Here is a 19,243-nt window from a genome sequence, read left to right as displayed (position 1 = left end):
TCACCTTCTTACAGTGGTGGAAATAAGTATTTGATCCCTTGCTGATTTTGTAAGTTTGCCCACTGACAAAGACATGAGCAGCCCATAATTGAAGGGTAGGTTATTGGTAACAGTGAGAGATAGCACATCACAAATTAAATCCGGAAAATCACATTGTGGAAAGTATATGAATTTATTTGCATTCTGCAGAGGGAAATAAGTATTTGATCCCCCACCAACCAGTAAGAGATCTGGCCCCTACAGACCAGGTAGATGCTCCAAATCAACTCGTTACCTGCATGACAGACAGCTGTCGGCAATGGTCACCTGTATGAAAGACACCTGTCTACAGACTCAGTGAATCAGTCAGACTCTAACCTCTACAAAATGGCCAAGAGCAAGGAGCTGTCTAAGGATGTCAGGGACAAGATCATACACCTGCACAAGGCTGGAATGGGCTACAAAACCATCAGTAAGACGCTGGGCGAGAAGGAGACAACTGTTGGTGCCATAGTAAGAAATGGAAGAAGTACAAAATGACTGTCAATCGACAAAGATCTGGGGCTCCACGCAAAATCTCACCTCGTGGGGTATCCTTGATCATGAGGAAGGTTAGAAATCAGCCTACAACTACAAGGGGGGAACTTGTCAATGATCTCAAGGCAGCTGGGACCACTGTCACCACGAAAACCATTGGTAACACATTACGACATAACGGATTGCAATCCTGCAGTGCCCGCAAGGTCCCCCTGCTCCGGAAGGCACATGTGACGGCCCGTCTGAAGTTTGCCAGTGAACACCTGGATGATGCCGAGAGTGATTGGGAGAAGGTGCTGTGGTCAGATGAGACAAAAATTGAGCTCTTTGGCATGAACTCAACTCGCCGTGTTTGGAGGAAGAGAAATGCTGCCTATGACCCAAAGAACACCGTCCCCACTGTCAAGCATGGAGGTGGAAATGTTATGTTTTGGGGGTGTTTCTCTGCTAAGGGCACAGGACTACTTCACCGCATCAATGGGAGAATGGATGGGGCCATGTACCGTACAATTCTGAGTGACAACCTCCTTCCCTCCGCCAGGGCCTTAAAAATGGGTCGTGGCTGGGTCTTCCAGCACGGACAATGACCCAAAACATACAGCCAAGGCAACAAAGGAGTGGCTCAGGAAGAAGCACATTAGGGTCATGGAGTGGCCTAGCCAGTCACCAGACCTTAATCCCATTGAAAACTTATGGAGGGAGCTGAAGCTGCGAGTTGCCAAGCGACAGCCCAGAACTCTTAATGATTTAGAGATGATCTGCAAAGAGGAGTGGACCAAAATTCCTCCTGACATGTGTGCAAACCTCATCATCAACTACAGAAGACGTCTGACCGCTGTGCTTCCCAACAAGGGTTTTGCCACCAAGTATTAGGTCTTGTTTGCCAGAGGGATTAAATACTTATTTCCCTCTGCAGAATGCAAATAAATTCATATACTTTCCACAATGTGATTTTCCGGATTTAATTTGTGATGTGCTATCTCTCACTGTTACCAATAACCTACCCTTCAATTATGGGCTGCTCATGTCTTTGTCAGTGGGCAAACTTACAAAATCAGCAAGGGATCAAATACTTATTTCCACCCACTGTAGGTGCTACCTGCACTGAGATGGGAAATTCCAAATTCCTCATCAGTGCATCCTTAAGGATTGAGTGCAATGGTATGGTAACCCCCTTCCTTAGGAGATTTATATCCCAGAACAGACAACATCTCTGCTCTAAGCTCCTCCTCCATGGAATGGTCACAGCTATTTCCCATACAAAACCAGTGAAAGCGAGAGCCTCTCTTGAGGACGAGGGATCAGATGGTATTCCACAGGACTCCTCCTCCAAGAAATAATGTGGATCTGCATTTGATTCCCATGAGTGGTGCCACTCCTCTTCCACTTGAAGATCAGGAGACTGGGTCTGAACCGGCCTTGATCTAGTGGAACGGCATCCACGCGGTGCAGCCCTTCCCTTGGACTCTAGGGAAGCTTCCTCCCTGATGTCAGAGGGGTACTGCCTGCTCAGCGCACAAGCTCTGGCACCCTGTGAAGTACCAGTGTCAATCAGGGCACCGGTATCTGTGGAGCCTCAGAGAGAGCCTGGGGGTGTTCCACTGAGGGTGCAAGCACCGTCAATGCCAAAGCAGGAGCGCCCTGCAGCTACTGCACCAGCTCTTCTTGGCGCATGCTCCCGAACTGCTAGGCAGGCATTGGCAAAGGCCATCGGTGTTGAACAGGTGGCAGAGACATGGTCGCTTGATGATTTGCTCACCGGCACCAGTTCTACAAAGAGAGCACTCCTCTCGATGCTGGCACTTCTCAGGTATCGCAATATCCAATGCCCCGGTGCTCCCGATAACTTGTGTCGAGGAGGACCTCTTGGGCTTCTCCTGATGCATATATTCTCAATCCCCAGGTGTCAAAGAGGACGCTGCTGAATCCAAGTGTCTCCCTGGTGTCGGGTTCAATGCTGACCAGTCCGAGGCCTACTAACAGTGCCTGGTGTCAAGGCAGGTTGAGACCCACTGATGCCGGTGCACTCCCAGTGTTCACAGGTGTTGAAGCAGCCACTGGGTGTCCTCTTGGACACTGAAAAAAAGAATCGCAACTAAATTAAACTCCTCAATCTTGAACAAAAAAAGGGGGTTGTGTTTGAGGTCGGGGCTGCAGCCTAACAGCACAACCACTCGCAAAAAATAAAGGAAACAAAAAAAAAAAAGCTGAAAAAAATAAGGGGAGGAGGAAAAAAGAAATATAAAATAAAAAAAATAATTACTCACACATGAAGGCACACATGACAGCAAAAAAAGTAAGGAACATAGCGCGAGGACAGGACCTGTTCTGCAGGAAGAAAAAAAAAAAAGTGACTGAAGGACCCGCACTCGACCATCAGGCGGGAAGACACCTAACGCCTGAGCAGTGGGACGCTGCTAGAACTTTCTCTAGTGTTAGCGAATCAGCGTCCACACCAGGGCTCCATCAAATGACGTCACCCACATGAGGGAATTGTGTGTCCTGCTTGTCCTCGGAGAACCTTTAGTGGACCAATATAAGTACTACCCCCAAGATCAGATGCATAAGGTCTTAAGTTCTGTTCCTAGCTAAAAATCCTCATTAATGCCTCCCATCTCTTTCCCTCCTCTCCTGAGTGTTAACCTTACCTTTTCATCCCTTCATCAGTCTCTCTCTCAGTTTATACCCCCTCTTTCTATAAGAGTCAAGCTCGCCCTTCTCACCATCAGCCTGTTTGTCCATTACCACTACATTCCTGTGCTTTAAACTCAACTCTTAAGCTCTGGCCCCAAATCATTTTCACTGCTTACAGCTAAAGACATCTCTCCCTTTCATACGTCAGCTGTGACATCCCCAGTGCAGCTTTCCATTCATCATCCCATAACACAAATGATAAAGAAACGTTGTAAAACTGGTAAATTGTTTTTACTATAATAAGCAACGTTATAGTGAGCAGTGTAAGCTCAACTTTGTGCCATAAACACAGCTGAACCTGCTCAAGCTAACAGTTGTACATACTTCTAGATCATCAAGGGATACATCGATTAACTGTTCGTCATGTTCTTTAGTTCTTCTCTATTAGCCTTCCCCAACCAGTCCTGCCTCTGTCAAGTCCTTTCACTACACCAAACTTAACGCATCATGACATACATGCACTTCTCTATCCAACAGTGGTCTTGGTTTCACACATGTACATACCTCTTTCTACATGCCACTCCAGGCTCCACCTTCCAACCATCAGCTCTAGCTCCTCAGCCCGTAACTATTGTCTCCATGTAAGATTCTAAACTTATACCTCTTCTCCTTACCTGCCAGAACCAGCACATGCTCTATGTACTTCTCTCATTTCCTGATGGATTTGGTTCACTGTGCATCTCTGCTCACCAACTGAATTCCTCATTTTATACGGTAACATTCATATCTCTTCCCTGAACTTCCTGCAGCATGTGCTAGTATGCACATGTGCACCCCTGCTGTCTCTTGATCATGGGGGGGGGGGGGGGGGGTATGAACTGCCATAGTAGGGGTTGTAAGAGATTATACTATGTAGCATATGTTTCTAACATAAGCCTGGACACAGAGCAAACTACTCCTCCTTTTCCCTTTACTTCCTGTAGCAAGCAGCAGTCTCTATCCCCTGTATCTTTGTTACCTTAGCATATGGCATGCTTTTGCCCTGTGTTCTCTAGAACATGCAGCAGTATTCACACCCTTCACCCAGACCTTTACCTTTGTGAGCACTGCAGACTTGTCTGGACTTCTAGTTTTCTCTGATCTGCTGTTTTTATCCACAGGCAGCTCCTTGGTGTCCATCTTCCGCACCTTTTCAGCAACAGTGATGCCCAGGATCTGTGCTATCTTGTCAAGTTCAGTCTGCTTTTTCTCTAAAATGTCACTCTGCTTGCGCAGTTCTGTAACCTCTTTTATGATGTTATCCTGCAGGCGGTTCACTTCCACCAGCAGGGGATCTTTATGGCCGTCCTTTTCTCTCCGTTTCTTGCGTAGCAATTCCCCTGGTGGGACCAAGTGGAGGAGCAGAAAGCACACGTTACAGCTCACAGAACTCAAACGTGTCACATCATAAGTACTAAATGGATATTTTTTAAAAATTTTGCCTGAGGTGGTGAGAAATGTTATTCTATGGACTAAGAATTCTGGGGACTTAAGTCTTCTATATAAAGAAAGAGGAGTCAGGTATACCCTTCATCTACTTGCCTCAAAACACATAATGTAACCCCATCTTCTGGGAAATAATTGGACCTAATCCTGAAACTTCCGTCCTCACACTGCTCATGAAAAACCCCACTACACTATCATTCATGTAATGTTACATCAGTATGAGCTCAGCTGGGGAAGAGCTGCCAGAGTTTAGGCAGTATAGTGCAAGGGTTTATACAAGACAGAGCTCATACTGAGCTCATCAGCTCCACATGCAATGTTCGGGAGAAAGAACCTTGCATTTTCCTAAAAGACCTCTCTCAGCTACAAAAGCTAGACCTCAACTCATGCCATTTCTTTGATAGATCAAGGGGAGTTACAATCAGGCTTAGTAGGTATTTTCTCATCCCTGGATTGTTTACAATTCAAGTTTGCACCTGAAGCAAGGAGGGTTAAAGTCACAAGGAGCATCAGTGTGATTTAAACCTTGGCTTCCTTGGTTCTCAGCCTGGTGCTATAATCACTAGGCTACTTCAAGGGTTCATCAGTGTTCGTGTGTGACTATCAAAGTTTTCTTCTACTACTATTCTCTAATATAGACAAGACAGCATATAACTGTCACAGATGAACAGCTCTCTCCAGTGTTCATCCATTGCCTAAAATCACTAATGGTGCATCATATAGTGCCCTTAGCACTAGGTGGCTTAAGGAACAAAAATCAAAGTTCAGTCACATTAAATTTATCATTCTCCCAATGAGGTACAGATCCTTGGTGGCAGGTGACTGACTTACCTCATGCAATCCCACCAATGCTGAGAACCACAAGTGCATTTCTATGGACTGCTGTAGTAGGGACTGTGTGAGCTTATCCTATGCAGCATATGGTTCTAGCATGATGGACCTGGGAACTGTACCTTGCTGTTTGCGCAAACTTTCTAATTCTGCCCGTAAGTAAGTTATCTTCTTCTGCTGTGTCTCGCGTTCATTCTTCAGTTTCTCTCGCTCTACCATGACCTGAAAGAAAAGAGGAGTCCAGGAAATGAAAAGGGGAGTCCAGGAAATAGCAAATCTCAATAGAAAAGATACTGAAAAGACAAACAGCTAACTAGGACAAGGCATAAGTAGAGATCCATACAGCTTTAACAGTGACAAGCTATACACAATCACTGTGTTAGCCAAAATGCAACTTGTGTTACAGCTGTATACTGGTTCTCCTTAGTAATAACATTTATACTTGTTATTTTACATACAGATGTGTATTTTTTCACATCAAACTGAAGGGCAAAAACTGCACACAATGAACTAAAAAAAAAAAAAAGCCTTACTCAATTTTTCCCTTTCTGCTCAAATATCCTGTTAATCCAGCTTCTCTTATTGTCTGAGGTCAGGACAAGAGACCTCCCAACAAGGTCAAAGCCTTTTGTCTTCTTGAATGCTGGCAGAGATGAACCCTGTAGTGGGATATCATCCTTATGTTCAATAGGAAGAACTCCGTTAATTGGCTATATCACAGCATCTCCCAGAGAAGGGGGGAGATTGGGATTTCTCATTCACAATAGCAGTACTGCCAAGTTCTCCAGTCATTCAACAAGATTATATATTTGGAGAGGTATCCAGACTTCAGCTGCTGGAAGTCACTGATACTTCAGAAGAGAGGATGAAACAATCAAACCGGGTCCTGCATCGATCGGGTGCAGTTATCAAATTGTGTGTGTGTGTGGTATTAGCTCACATAATAAAAACACCTTAACAACTAAACAGCCTTTATGTTACCATTTGCTTCATCCTCATGTAATAGAAAACTGTGAATATGAATAGATTTCTAACTAGCTCTCTTAGGAATGAAGCCTGAAATTGTAATTGCAAGTACCCTTAACACCACATATGTATTGGGGTAAAGTGGCAGAAACATTTAACTTCAGTTACAATTTCCAGCAGCAGAAGTCATGAATACAGCCAAATTTTTCATGTATTACCTATAACAAGGATGAAAAAAATAAACAGCAAAGCACAATAACAGCACTGTTGGGCCCTGAGATACTGCCTGTATATAATTCATGCTCCTCTTACCTTCTGTTTCTGACATGCCTCATTTTTCTCATCTGAGAATTTTTCTGTAACTCTCTTTGGTGGTATGATAAGCCCATCCAACAGACTGGGTATTGGATTGGTACTCTGAGCCTGAGTTCCAGGAACCCCTTCAATTGGCTGAATCACACGGAGATTAGGACGTGTGGTATTTGTGGGTGTTTTAAGATTGGGTTGTTGGGCAGATGAATACATGGGCCAGCTTTGGGATGCATAAGCAAGGTAATGCCCATAGGTATCAAATCCAGGAGGGGGGGCTGGGAGATGCTGACCATAGTTTGGTGGCATCTGAACCCCAGTGTACTGAGCATAGTTTGGCATTTGGTACTGAGTACTAGTAGTAGGGGGAAGTGCAGTAGGAGAGGTGCTTGGTATTGTATGGACAGGTTTTTCCAATCCAGAAGAGGGTATGCCCTGACCCATGTCTGCACCCTGCTCTTTACTCCTCTTTACAAATTTTGAATTGGAATTAGCAGAATTATCCTTGGAAGCCTGAGAGGACCCCAATGGGGATTCAGAACGCTTGTGATTTGACTCTGGCGATCGAGTGTCACTGCGGCTACGGCGTGACTCCCATGATTCTGGTCTCCGCGAGTCTGATAAATGGTGGTCTGGAGAATGAGTTGGTTTCTTGCCATGCAGTCGCTCCTGAGTGCGGACAGCAAGCTTTCCGATTTCTGCTACCCCTATATCCAACCCAATGGTCTTTAGCAAGTCATGGATCTGTTCATACTCCTGGCTGGAAGAGCTCTCTTCCACTGGAGGCTCTACTGGAACAGGAGTTTGTGCTGCATGACTTGCTGGTAGACACTGGGTGGCACTGGGGGCAGAGGATGACTGCTGTGCTGCCTTTGGCTTTGCTTCTTCTTCCTCATCTCCATAAAGAAATTTCTCCTCATCTTCAATTTCTTTGAAAGTGCTAGGCTTCTTTACTGGCAAGGTAGTAGAATCTGCCAATCCCAGGATGCGTGAGAAGCCACTACCATCCTGGCTGGCTCTCTCATGAGGAAGCAGGAAGTCAGACTGACGATCTGAAGCCTCCTGCTTCAGCTCAGTCTTCTCCTTTTGATTGAAACTTGCAACCACTTTATTAGTCTGGAAAGTGTCCCCAGGTACCCTTGCCTGTGAGCTACTGACAGGTTTTTGGTACATGGTCCCTGCTGTGAAGCCTTTGGTAAATCTGTTCAGAAAATTCTCTACTTCAGAAGTGAATGGCTTGCTGCTCTGTGGTGCTGGTGCGTGGCTTGCCAGCTCTTTACCTGATACAGAGCTGCTTGAGAAGTCTCCAAGCTGCAAGGAGAAAAACAGCCATATTAAAGCTAATCAAGAATCAGTAATTATAACAACAATTTACATAGCATTAAGGGCCATCTAAACTGGGCATACTGAAGACAGTCATAACAGGAATGGAAATGTACAATAAGACTTTTTTTATATTAGAAATTTCTGAATAGGAGCATTTAAGTATAACATTATGAAATGAATGCAAGTTAAGCATGTTTATTATGCTGAGATCCTAGTAATAACAAGTAGTATTTAATAATTTTGGAGAGTGGACTTCCTTTGTTAGAATTCAGATTTGCTAAACTGAGCCTCCATCTCAAGACAGCTCTTCTGGGTCCTAAAGATTTATTTGTGCAAGTTTCACATGTTTTCTCACCACATTCCATCCCTCTATTTCTCGCGTTGTCTCCCCAGCCAATCTCACCTCTCTCCCCTCCTTGCATGTCCTCATTCATTCCAGTCTTCCTGACACATCCTACCCTTAACTCTATACTCCTCATGTCCTCCAGCATCCCATACATCTTTGCTCATTCTCCTTCTCTGCTCACTAATTCTTCAATCACCCTCTCTCCTCTTTTCATTCCTCCCTTGGTGACAGAAATGTTATTTTCAGTTGTCAGTACATTGTGCAGCATCATAATCAGGTGGGAACTATGCAAGACAACTTCATATACTCCAAGAAGTAGTCTCCAATCTGCTCATGCCACCCTACTGCCCTGCCACTCTCTTCAAGATTCAATTTAGATCTTACTTGGGATGCTGCTTTTCTATTTTGGAATTCAATTATGGAATTTCCTGCTCCTCCCCTAGAATACCTTCAAGGGTTAGTTTTTTTTTTTCTTTCCCTTTAGCATGAGACTGAGAGACCCACTGGTCAATTCCATTCTTGTCACTCCCATACCCTTCCAACTCCTTCTTTTTTCCCCTCCTACCCCTCTTATACTCTGTCCCTTCACCTCAATCCTGTAATATTTCTCCATTCTGACTGGCTCCTTATTCTACTCTTTTTACTTTTGTTTTATTGTAAACTGATATGCTGTGACATTTTGCTAATGGTGGTATATCAAACCCTTGAAATAAATAAAATAGATGTGTAGCCCCTGAGCAAAATTTCAGGGGCTTCCCACTACCTCCAACAGCATAATCCCAGAGTACGGCCCTTTTGCAGCAGGAAAGCCTTAGTAGGCCAATGCAGCTCTTCCAGAGTCAGATCCCCATTAGAGGCCTCACTTTGCACTGCACTACGACCTCCAAAGTGCACAGACTACCTGAAATATGGAGGACACCACCTGCCAAAGGAACATTACTAGGGAACTCATTGCCCTTCTCAAGGAAGAGCTCCCCAAGCTCATGAGTGAGGCTGGCCAAAGCAGACACCACCTCATCTTACTCTCCAATACACCAATCCAGCTCGAGGAGAGGGATTAAGTAGTACAGCCCATCCTTCATCCAAATCTCTGCTAGATACTCTAGCCATCCAGGCACTCCTCTCTTGAGAGGGTCGAGGCGTTTTAGCGCCTCTGTTCCCCTCAGCCAAAATGGCTTCCACATGCCCCATGCCTGCCATCTAGCATCCATCCCTGGACTCACCTGCTGCTGAGAAATCCCCCATCTTTGCTCTGCATCTCCTCTAATGCTATTTTAAACAGCTTTACTGTCCCTGCACAAAACAGAGCAGCTAAGATTCCCTGTTTTAAGCTGTCCACTGCAGAGGCACACAGTGGGAGAGGGCAACAACCCCTGCTGGCAATGGCCCTGTGGGACCTCTGCCAGGCCAGCTGCACCAACACAGGCCCATGGGTTAATATCTGAGGCTGTGGAGGCCAAACCCCCTCCAAATTGGACCAAAGGAAAGGTCTGTAGACTGATCCCAGAGAACTACCTACTAAATCCATCAGTTTACTTGCTTTATCATCAAAATCTCAGATAGAGGAACATGTGTCACAATGTGAGGAGTTGACTGATAGTTCAGTAGTTTGAGGAAGCTTTGCATATAGTATGCTGCCTTGGTCTATTTGGGATATGGCAAACACATTTATGAGGGTAGCTTAGGTCTACAGTATTGACATGAGATTTCACTTGCTTCTGGCAACAAAGGTGAAAAAGGCATTCTTTGTAACTATTTATTTTTTTTTATGTGAGAGTCCAGATTTAACTTGGACTCTAGTAGAATGCCTCTGCTACCTCATATTTGGAAGTTAGGAAACACCATCCAGTATTAGCAAGTCCAAGAAGCTACCAACAATTAATAGCTGGATTTTATTGTTAACAGAAACTCAGAACTGCACAAAGCCTTGCAGAGGTCTGGAACTCTCTCGGTTCCTAAAGAGAAAAACCTGAACGTTGTCAGCGGAATGCCGGAAACTAGATTTTCTAATGATACCGATTAAAGGTCAGATTTTCAAGGTGTATTTGTTTCTCTACCGGTCTTGGCAAATGCCTAACGGTACTATGTAAGCCACACTAAGCCTGCAAATAGGTGGGAAAATGTGGGATACAAATGTAATAAATAAAAGGACTTAACCTCAGGGCCACAATGTGTAGACAGCGCCCTAGGAGTGAAGCCTGCCTCAGAAGAATACTGTTGCATTATTACACTAACCTCAGGGCCACAACGTGTAGACAGCGCCCTAGGAGTGAAGCCTGCCTCAGAAGAATACTGTTGCATTATTACACTATTTACTCAAAGAAATACTAATAAGTTCCAGACTGTATCACTTTTTACACGGATACTAGATAAATTCAACTTCTCTGCCTCCATCTGTTGATAGGGTGGTATAACCCATCAGTCTGGCAGGTGAAAAGGAAACATCAATATACAAGGGGGTAGATATTCAGCCAGCAGCTATCAGAAATCTTTTTTTTAAATGCTGTTGCTAAATTAGCCTTAGATATTCAGTGCGGGCACTAGCACTGAATGTTCGGTGCTAATCTTGAGGGTCCTGGACAATATTCAGTTGGGGCCCGCATAAAAGACAGTTAAGTGGGCCCTGGCTGAATACTGGCCAAGACCTGCATAACTTACAATTCCATCAGAGGGCCTCCAATCCCCCTCCCCTCCCCCTAAAAACTAGAGGCCCCTTCTGATCCCCCTTCACCATTTTGTGGAAGCTGCCGCTAGGGGCCGAAGCGAATGGGCCCATGCTCTTGATGAAGATGAATAGGACTTCCGAGTAACAAAAAATGTCTTGCACACCACCTCTCTAGACTTCTGGGTTCTCTTCTGCACTTGAGAAGAAAGAAGACACTTTGGGGCATGATTATGACTCTCTAAACACTTTAGGAACGCCATGTAGGTCAGTCACAGACATGGTCCTAGAACAACGGAAGCACTTCTTAAACCCAGTGGCAAGCTTCTGGGACATCATAGGGAAGATAGCTATAGCAAAATCAAACGGCTCAATGGTAAAGAGAGGCAAAACAAAAAAAATACTCAAGGAAAAATAAGAACTCGATAGAAGCCCACGCCCAAAATGGCCATGGACCACAGAAAAAGCAGAACAAAGTGACGAAAACACTAGTCAAAAAAAGGGGGAAAGGAGGGAGTAGGAGAGAAATTAACAAAATCCTCCTTACTACTCCAGGAAAGTCTCCAAAATAACTAAAAATAGAGTCACATCACACCACAATAAGAGAAATCTTGTCAACTTCGTGGAGGAAAACAAAACAAAACAGAGTCTCGAATGCACAGTGGAGGCCTACCAAAGGCTTCATAAAAGGTATATGAACATTGGGTAGCATCTGCACAGAGGCTATTGGGGACATCACCCATCTGTGAGAATCTAAGTTCTGCTTGTCTTCAGAGAAACTGACCTACAAAGTTATACCTTCTTACGTAGTTTTCCTTCCATATCTTCTTGTATGTGGTGGCGGTCCGATTTTGAACATGTTTATTACCTCAAATAGATTTGTAATCTATCGGTAGCTATAATCATCTATTGTGCATCGATTTACAAAGGAACTGCCTTTTCTTCTCTTTGGCCATCGCCTCTTCCACCTCTCTACCCTCCCAATCTGGTCGCTTCTACTCCTTCCCAAGTGCTCCTTTATTCTTCCTTCCAACTACCACTTCTCACAGCACCTGCTGACAATGTCGATTGTTGATTAAAACATTCTCTCTCTAACTATGCACTTCCTGGTTTTAATCACCTGCGCATCTCCAGAAGTCATTCCTGCCAACTCCTTGCAACCCACTCCTGTGTTTTTCCCTTCCTTATCCTCTTCCCATGCAAACACTTGTCTTTTTTTTTTTTTTTTACACTTCCAAGAGTTAAGAATCGCAGTACTATGCTGTATTTATCATTACAGGATGAAATGTATTTGCCAGAAGTTTTATTTATTTTTTTGGCTTCTTTCAGCTAACCTTATTTTTTAGGCACATTTCAGCTCAAGCATAGCTCCTACTGGAGCAGCTCCATCTTGTCTTTATGCACAAACACAGGCTCCTCCTTTCACCCTAAGACACACTGCCACATCTTTCACACCGAGTCCCCAAACAAATATGCATGAGTTTGCAAATAGAGGAAGGAGAAATAAGCCATTTTGTCACATTGTGTACTTTTCAACTTGTGTTACATTAACTGATATTTTCTCCCATTTTTATATAAACATTTCTGCTGCTCTTTGCTCTCTTCCTCGAGACCTTTACCTGCTTCCAAGCACTTTCACCAGCCCCTTTGATTCTAAGCATGCTGTCTCTTTACTTCCCTACTTCCATGTAATCCTTCCTCCCCGATACCTTCCCCTTGCTTCCAAACTATTCCCCACTTTCCACCCTGTTTTCACAACACAGCCTCTGCCACACTTTTCCTCTCTCAACCTCCAAGCACTCTCTCCCCTACTTGCAGGCACTCTTGCACTCACCCCAACTTCTTCACAGGCCCTATTGACAGCAGCCATCTCAGCAGTTTTTTACGATATGAACCAGGCTACTGGCAATCCCTTAAGCTATCTGAGCTCCATCAGCATCTCTTCCATCGAGTGCCAGAGCCCAGGATTTTCCTATCCCTACCATTAGGGATGACTACTACACTACAAACACTACAAGGTTAGAGAAAATAGAAAAATTTTGATAACTTATTACTGTTCTTATTTCGAGTAACAAACGTTCCCATGCCTCTACCAACCACCTCCCTACGTTCTATCCCTCCCTTCACTAACTGGAAAACTTTCAGCTGATCTGTACGAGATTTTGTCAGACCTTCCTTGGCAAAGCAGTCTCTGGTTCCGGCTCAAGGCGCTTTTTCAGGATTGATTTCACAGGCACAGTCTGGACCTCCTCTTGATGCTGACGCAGAAGGCTCACACCAGAGGGCGCCAGTGAATTCACTGACCCAGACCGCATGAAATCAGGACCTGAAGACTCATGGGGAAGAGTGTGGGTACGCTCTTCCTGTCCCCGCTTCCTTGTCAGCTCTTGCTCCCAAATGTCCTCACGCCGATAGAGGGAAGGGCTGGGGCTTCTTCGGTACATGGGGGTCCCTGAGCCATAGCCCTTGTAGTCACTTGTCTGATTTTGCGATTGCTGCTGTTCTTCATAGCGAGGGCGCTTGGATGGGTACGAGTCCATTCTGTCCCTGTCAGGAACACTACTATGGGGTCGGAGGTAGTCATCTTCATGTCTCAGTAAGTAAGGACTAGGAGGTTGTTCTTCACGACAAGAGTATCGATCTGGGCCAGGAGGGGATGATAAGCTTCGTGGGAAAATTGGACCATCAGCAGAGTCATCCCTGAGAACAGAAAGGATTAAAAATGAATAAAGGGTCTGATTAACACTCCCAACACACCATCCATAAACAATACTATCAAAACTCCTCTTGCGAGATCAGAGCACAGGAATGTTGAGAGAACTCTTAGGCAAGAGACCAGAGTGACAGCATTTCAAAACCTGCCCTTTATCCATACAGACTGAAGTGCTTTTCTATGTTTGTTCTCTAGTCACCACAGAAAACACACACTTCCAAACAAAAAGAGTTCCAGGGTCTAACCCTAGTGTACTCACATCCCTCTGTAGAAATATACTAGCCCTTGCTCTCAGTAAAATGCAGACCAATGGCTCAGGCTAAAGAGCTAGGCCTCTTAAAATCAGAGATCACATTTGACACAGTTACATTTCACTGTGGCAAGTGCTGAAATGAGGTAATTGAGAGCTGACAGAGGGTGGGGGAAAGCTACTGTGTAAACAGTGAGGAGACTGGCACCTACAAGACGTCATGAGCAAAATTGTTGTGGTTATGTAGAGATAGTACTGGGTCAGCTGCACCCCGGGTGAGAACATCCAAAGGGGGGGGGGGGGGGCTAGAGGAAGGTTTGGGAACATGTGAAGTCATTCTGATCAACTAATAAGGGCCAAAGAGCTCTGGTGAAAAAGCAGGGGTCCATTGGAATCAATGGGGCCAAAAATGGTATAAAAAAGCAGTCTGAAGGGTACCGCGTGCTGGAAGGCTCTAGACAGCAGAAGAGAGGGATCAGATTGCACCTGCTGTGTGATCCAGAGATGGATGCCTGATTTGCCTGTACTACTGTTGGTGAGATTGTAATAAACTATCTTCCTATATCCCAGCGAGTCCTTCTGATTATGGAGTTTGTTAATTTCTGGACTGTGTAAAGAGCAGTCTGGGGGAGTATGAGATCAGAATAGTTGGTGGGAACACGCAAATTATTTACATTTTTAGTGTGCTTTTGGCTCTGTCCTGACAGACCTGTAAAAATTTGGCTTACATTCCTGTTACTTACTGTCCTTGTACAAGGCTGTGGGTTTCTCTTAGGATCCATCCTTTTTACAGAGAATTGTTGCGAGCCTATGCCCCTTTGTGAATACCAACAAGTGTTTTTTGGGTTTGCCCTCATTCAGGTACTATAATTTTAGCTGACAATTCCATTTTTTTTTCTGTTTCATGGATGATGATTCACAGAATGGAGGAATATGTAAAATGCACTACAATCTTGTTTACTTATTCTGACACTTTTTTTTGTGCTTTTCAGTAAAATGGTTATTTTCTTTCTCTGTCTTATTGGGCAATTGCATTCTCTTTAGCTACATAAAGAGGACACTTGTTCCAGTAAGATGATTACATACTTTTCAACTTTTTTTTATTATTATTTTCTGAATCTAGAAACTCTCTTTTTTCTTTTTAGCCACTATAGGGGGCTACCATGATTCAGATATCCAGTATAGTTTTGTTTATGTTGCGGAGGAAGGTAAATGGATGTGAGAATCCCATTCATTTTGGGGTAATTATGAAAGGTTTTACGGAAATGGTATTTCATTATGAAAGGTTTCAGAGATGTTTGCATAGTAATATTGTTTAGCTGTTAATGTGCCATATGGATGTCCTTTTTATAAGTGCATATTGTTGGAAGGCCACATGACAGAAAATTTAGAAAGAATACTGCAAGTCGAGGTGGTGAGAGAATGTGCTTGAAGGTCCAGAGGAATGTTGGACAAGTTTTGAATGCGGTAATGTATCTGGTATCCTCTGTGCTCTATTTATTCTGATTTTTGCCTCCTTTTGAAGCATGATGTGAGGCCTTCTATTTTACCTACAGCTTTTTGAGTTATAATGCTTTTTGTCTGTCTACATAACAAACAGTGCTCTGTCCATATCATATATTTTTTGTGTTTCTATTTCTCTGTATATGCTCTCAAACAGATCACATTTCTTTACACACACAACAGTTGAAGTCTCTACAAAAACTGCTTATTTCTTTTTCATACAAATAAGTATCCTTTCCTGGATTAGGTACTTCACCAGAGGGGGTATCTCTTAGAATTTACTCAATACTGTATTTCCCTAATTCTATAAATTTTTCTGTTCATAATGTAGGGAGACCAGGTTTGCTTTCCTGTTTCATAAAAATTACTGGCAACATATTTGAATACAACAAGAGAAAGCTTCTCTGTCTGATGTCATTCCAGATCAGTATATCATCTGCTGCATACCTACTGGTTACTTGCCCATTGTGCAAGGGCCAGGCCTACACTGATTTTTACAGCTAGGCAGATACTTGTCCAAGGTATAAGATACCTGCTTGTCTGCGTGGATGTTTTCTAATCAAATTTAAAACAAAAAATGAATAGAAGCTTTTCCTTGCATCAGAGAGATTGTTCCCATATTTGGTATTCCCTGCAGAATTACTACAGCCCATAGCAGTGGCGTAGCAAGGGAGGGGAGTGGAGGGGGCAGTCCGCCCCAGGTGTCAGCACAAGGGGGGGGGGGTGCCCCCCCGCACCCAAAATCCCCCCCGCCCCCGCTATAGGCGCCTCGACAGTATAAGCCTCCTCCTCCTTCCTTCCCGCCCATGGCAGCCCTCTTTCTCCTCTCCGCCCCCCCCCCCCGTGTCATAACCCTCTACTTCCCGTGGTGGCAGCGGCGTCAGTTCCGTTACAAAGAAAGCACTGTCTGCAGGCTCCCCTCCGGCTTCAGCTTTTCCCTTTGCTCTTCACACAGAGTGTCCCGCCTTCGCGATGACGCATTTCCTGTTTCCGCAAAGGCGGGACACTGTGTGAAGAGCGAAGGGAGGAGCTGAAGCCGGAGGGGAGCCTGCAGACAGTGCCTTCTTCGTAACGGAACTTACGCCGCTGCCACCACGGGAAGTAAAGGGTTATCATACAGGGGGGGGGGAGCAAAGAGGAGGAGGGCTGCCATGGGCGGGAAGGAAGGACTCAGAGGGATAGGGAGTGGGACCGTTAAAGAGAGCCCCCTGTATTTGTGGGGGCAGCAGTCAGGTGAAGGAAGGAAGGAACGGAGAGGGCAGGGGAGAGAGGAGAATGCTGGACATGGATGGGAGGGGGAGAGCAGGGGGAGAGAACAGATTGCTGAACATGGAGAGAAGGGGAGTGCATGGGGAGAGAAGAGATCGCTGGAGAGGAGGGGAGGGCAGGGGAGAGAGGAGAATTGCTGGACATGGATGAATGAATGGGGGCAGGGGAGAGAGGAAATTTGCAGGATATGGGTGGATGGAGGAGATGGCAGGGGAGAATGAAGAGTTCCTGGACATAGATGGAAAATTGCTGGATATGGAGGGATGAATGGGGGCAGAGGAGAGACGAAATTTGCTTGATATGGGTGGATGGAGGAGAGTGCAGGGGAGAATGGAGAGTTGTTGGACATGGATGGATGGAGGGAGGGGATGAAAGTCAGGAAGGAAATGCACAAGGCACAAGGATGGAAGAGAGAAGAGAGGAGAAATGTTGGACAAGGATGGAGGGAAGGAAAGACAAAGGAAGGAGATGCACATGGAGAGAGGGCAGATCCTAGATGGAAGGGGCAGGGAGAGAGGGCAGACTTTGGATGGAGGGGACAGGAGAGAGAGGGCAGACTTTGGATGGAGGGGACAGGAGAGAGAGGGCAGACACTGGATGGCAGGGAGAGAGAGAGAGAAGGCAGATGCTGGATGGAAGGAAGACAGTGAAAAGAAGATGAGGAAAGCAGAAACCAGAGACAACAAAGTAAAATATATATTTTTATTTTTTTGCTTTAGGATAAAATAGTATTGTAGCTGTGTTAATAAATGCTTATAAATAGAACATGGAAATAAGGTAATCTTTATTGGACTAATTTTAATATATTTTGACTAACTTTCGGAGAACAAAACCCCCTTCCTCAGGTCAGGATAGGATATTGTAAAATCACTATACTGTATTGATCTGAGGAAGGAGATTTTGGCCTCTGAAAGCTAAATGTATTAGTTCAATAAAATGGTATTATTTTATTTTCTTTCTGTGGTGTGGCATTGTATGCTCAGTCTGGCCTCTTGGGGGTTCAGTTTAATTTTTGTCTAAATAGAAAGTTTGATTACTTATTCTATAGTGGTTTAGGGTGTCAACTACCCTAGCTACGCCACTGGCCCATAGTTTTAATTTTTAATTGGTTCCTCAATTCTTTTATTCCTGCACTGGGTATTTTACATCATACTGTTTGTATTTACAAACCTACTAGCAATGGCCTAGTTGAGAACTACAATGAACTTAAAAAAAACAAAACTTTAGAAAACTAAATTAATACAACTTATGGTAAATTGAATTAAAAATTGGCTCAATACTCTGCCACTTGCCTTGTTAGCTCTTTAAGCCACCCCATCTGCCTCTTCTTAAAGCTGTCTCCTTTTCAACTCTGTATAGGCCGCACTATGCGCCTTCTAAAGCCACTCCTGATAACCACTTGCCTGAGCAATATTCTGTATATTAGGATGTATTACCAAATATCTTTACTTTTCTGTCTTCCATTTCACAGGCAATCTCAGTCAGAAGAGGGGAGGGTAATGATAGCCCTGCCCCCCAGTCATCCAAAATCTCTCACAGTTGGAGATTTGGTTTACTGGAAGTACTCCACCCCTATTTACATAGGACCCTTCCAAATTAGTCAAGTTGCAAGACCACACTTCCTGGGTCTGCCTAAAAAACATCTGTATCTACAAGGCTCCTAATTCAGTCCCTTTCAAGCCACCCCCACCAGCTCAGTAGTTACCACTGGTTCTGCAGCCTCCGCCACCACTTCAAGTTGATGGACAAAGAACATTATCCAAAATTTCTCACTCCCATGACCGAGCATCTGACAACTACAGGCATTACCTTAAAAGAAGAAATCACCTTACCTGCACGGAACATTGCCCATCAAAGCGAGCCCACTGCTGCACTTGCCATCTTTCCAGTGGAACCGGGTGACGCAAGTCCAACTACCCACAAGAGGACACTGTACTCTGTACACCAAAGACTGTGTTGGGACTTGTTGTACTTATATTATTCCTAATTTAATGTTACCTAGACTAATGTTAGACTGCTATTGAATTTCTTGTTACTGTGCTCTTGCCTACCTTCTCTATTCTCCATAGTTACTTGACTCCTATATTTTCCCTGTTTAATTCTCCTGACTTAGGGAGGTATTTCCCACTGCATGTCTCAGGCCAACACCCTCCAACCCCTATCTTGGGCCTCAATCACAAGAATCCACCCTAGGTACCCCAACAGTAGACTTACCCTGTTTTAATTGAAACCCTATATCTAATCATTACTTGCCTTTTTAATTCTATTATTCCTGACAATACAAATCATTTGTTTTGTTTTATTATTTTCTTTTGACTTTACATTTCATACTTCTTGCATTACACCTGTCTGGCTATCAAATGGCTGGTGCTCACTCTAATGAGCCTCTGAACGGTGCCTGTCCCACTCACCCCCTAAATTGGGATCCTGGAA

The 19,243-nt window shown here is 44.4% G+C and overlaps 1 protein-coding gene across 1 annotated transcript in view; it reads right to left on the bottom strand.

Moving 5' to 3' along the window:
• ZNF318 (zinc finger protein 318) overlaps nucleotides 1–19,243 on the bottom strand; it is a 118,835-nt gene that overhangs the window by 33,436 nt on the left and 66,156 nt on the right. The window contains 4 exon segments of the mRNA XM_030194587.1: nucleotides 4,246–4,529; nucleotides 5,589–5,688; nucleotides 6,745–8,052; nucleotides 13,247–13,775. Coding sequence (XP_030050447.1) covers nucleotides 4,246–4,529; nucleotides 5,589–5,688; nucleotides 6,745–8,052; nucleotides 13,247–13,775 — 2,221 coding nt within the window.

The sequence above is a fragment of the Microcaecilia unicolor genome, chromosome 3 (assembly GCF_901765095.1).
Source record: "Microcaecilia unicolor chromosome 3, aMicUni1.1, whole genome shotgun sequence".
NCBI classification, from domain to species: Eukaryota; Metazoa; Chordata; class Amphibia; order Gymnophiona; family Siphonopidae; genus Microcaecilia; species Microcaecilia unicolor.
Note: the sequence above shows the minus strand (reverse complement) of the source record. Positions and strands in the feature narration are given on the sequence as shown.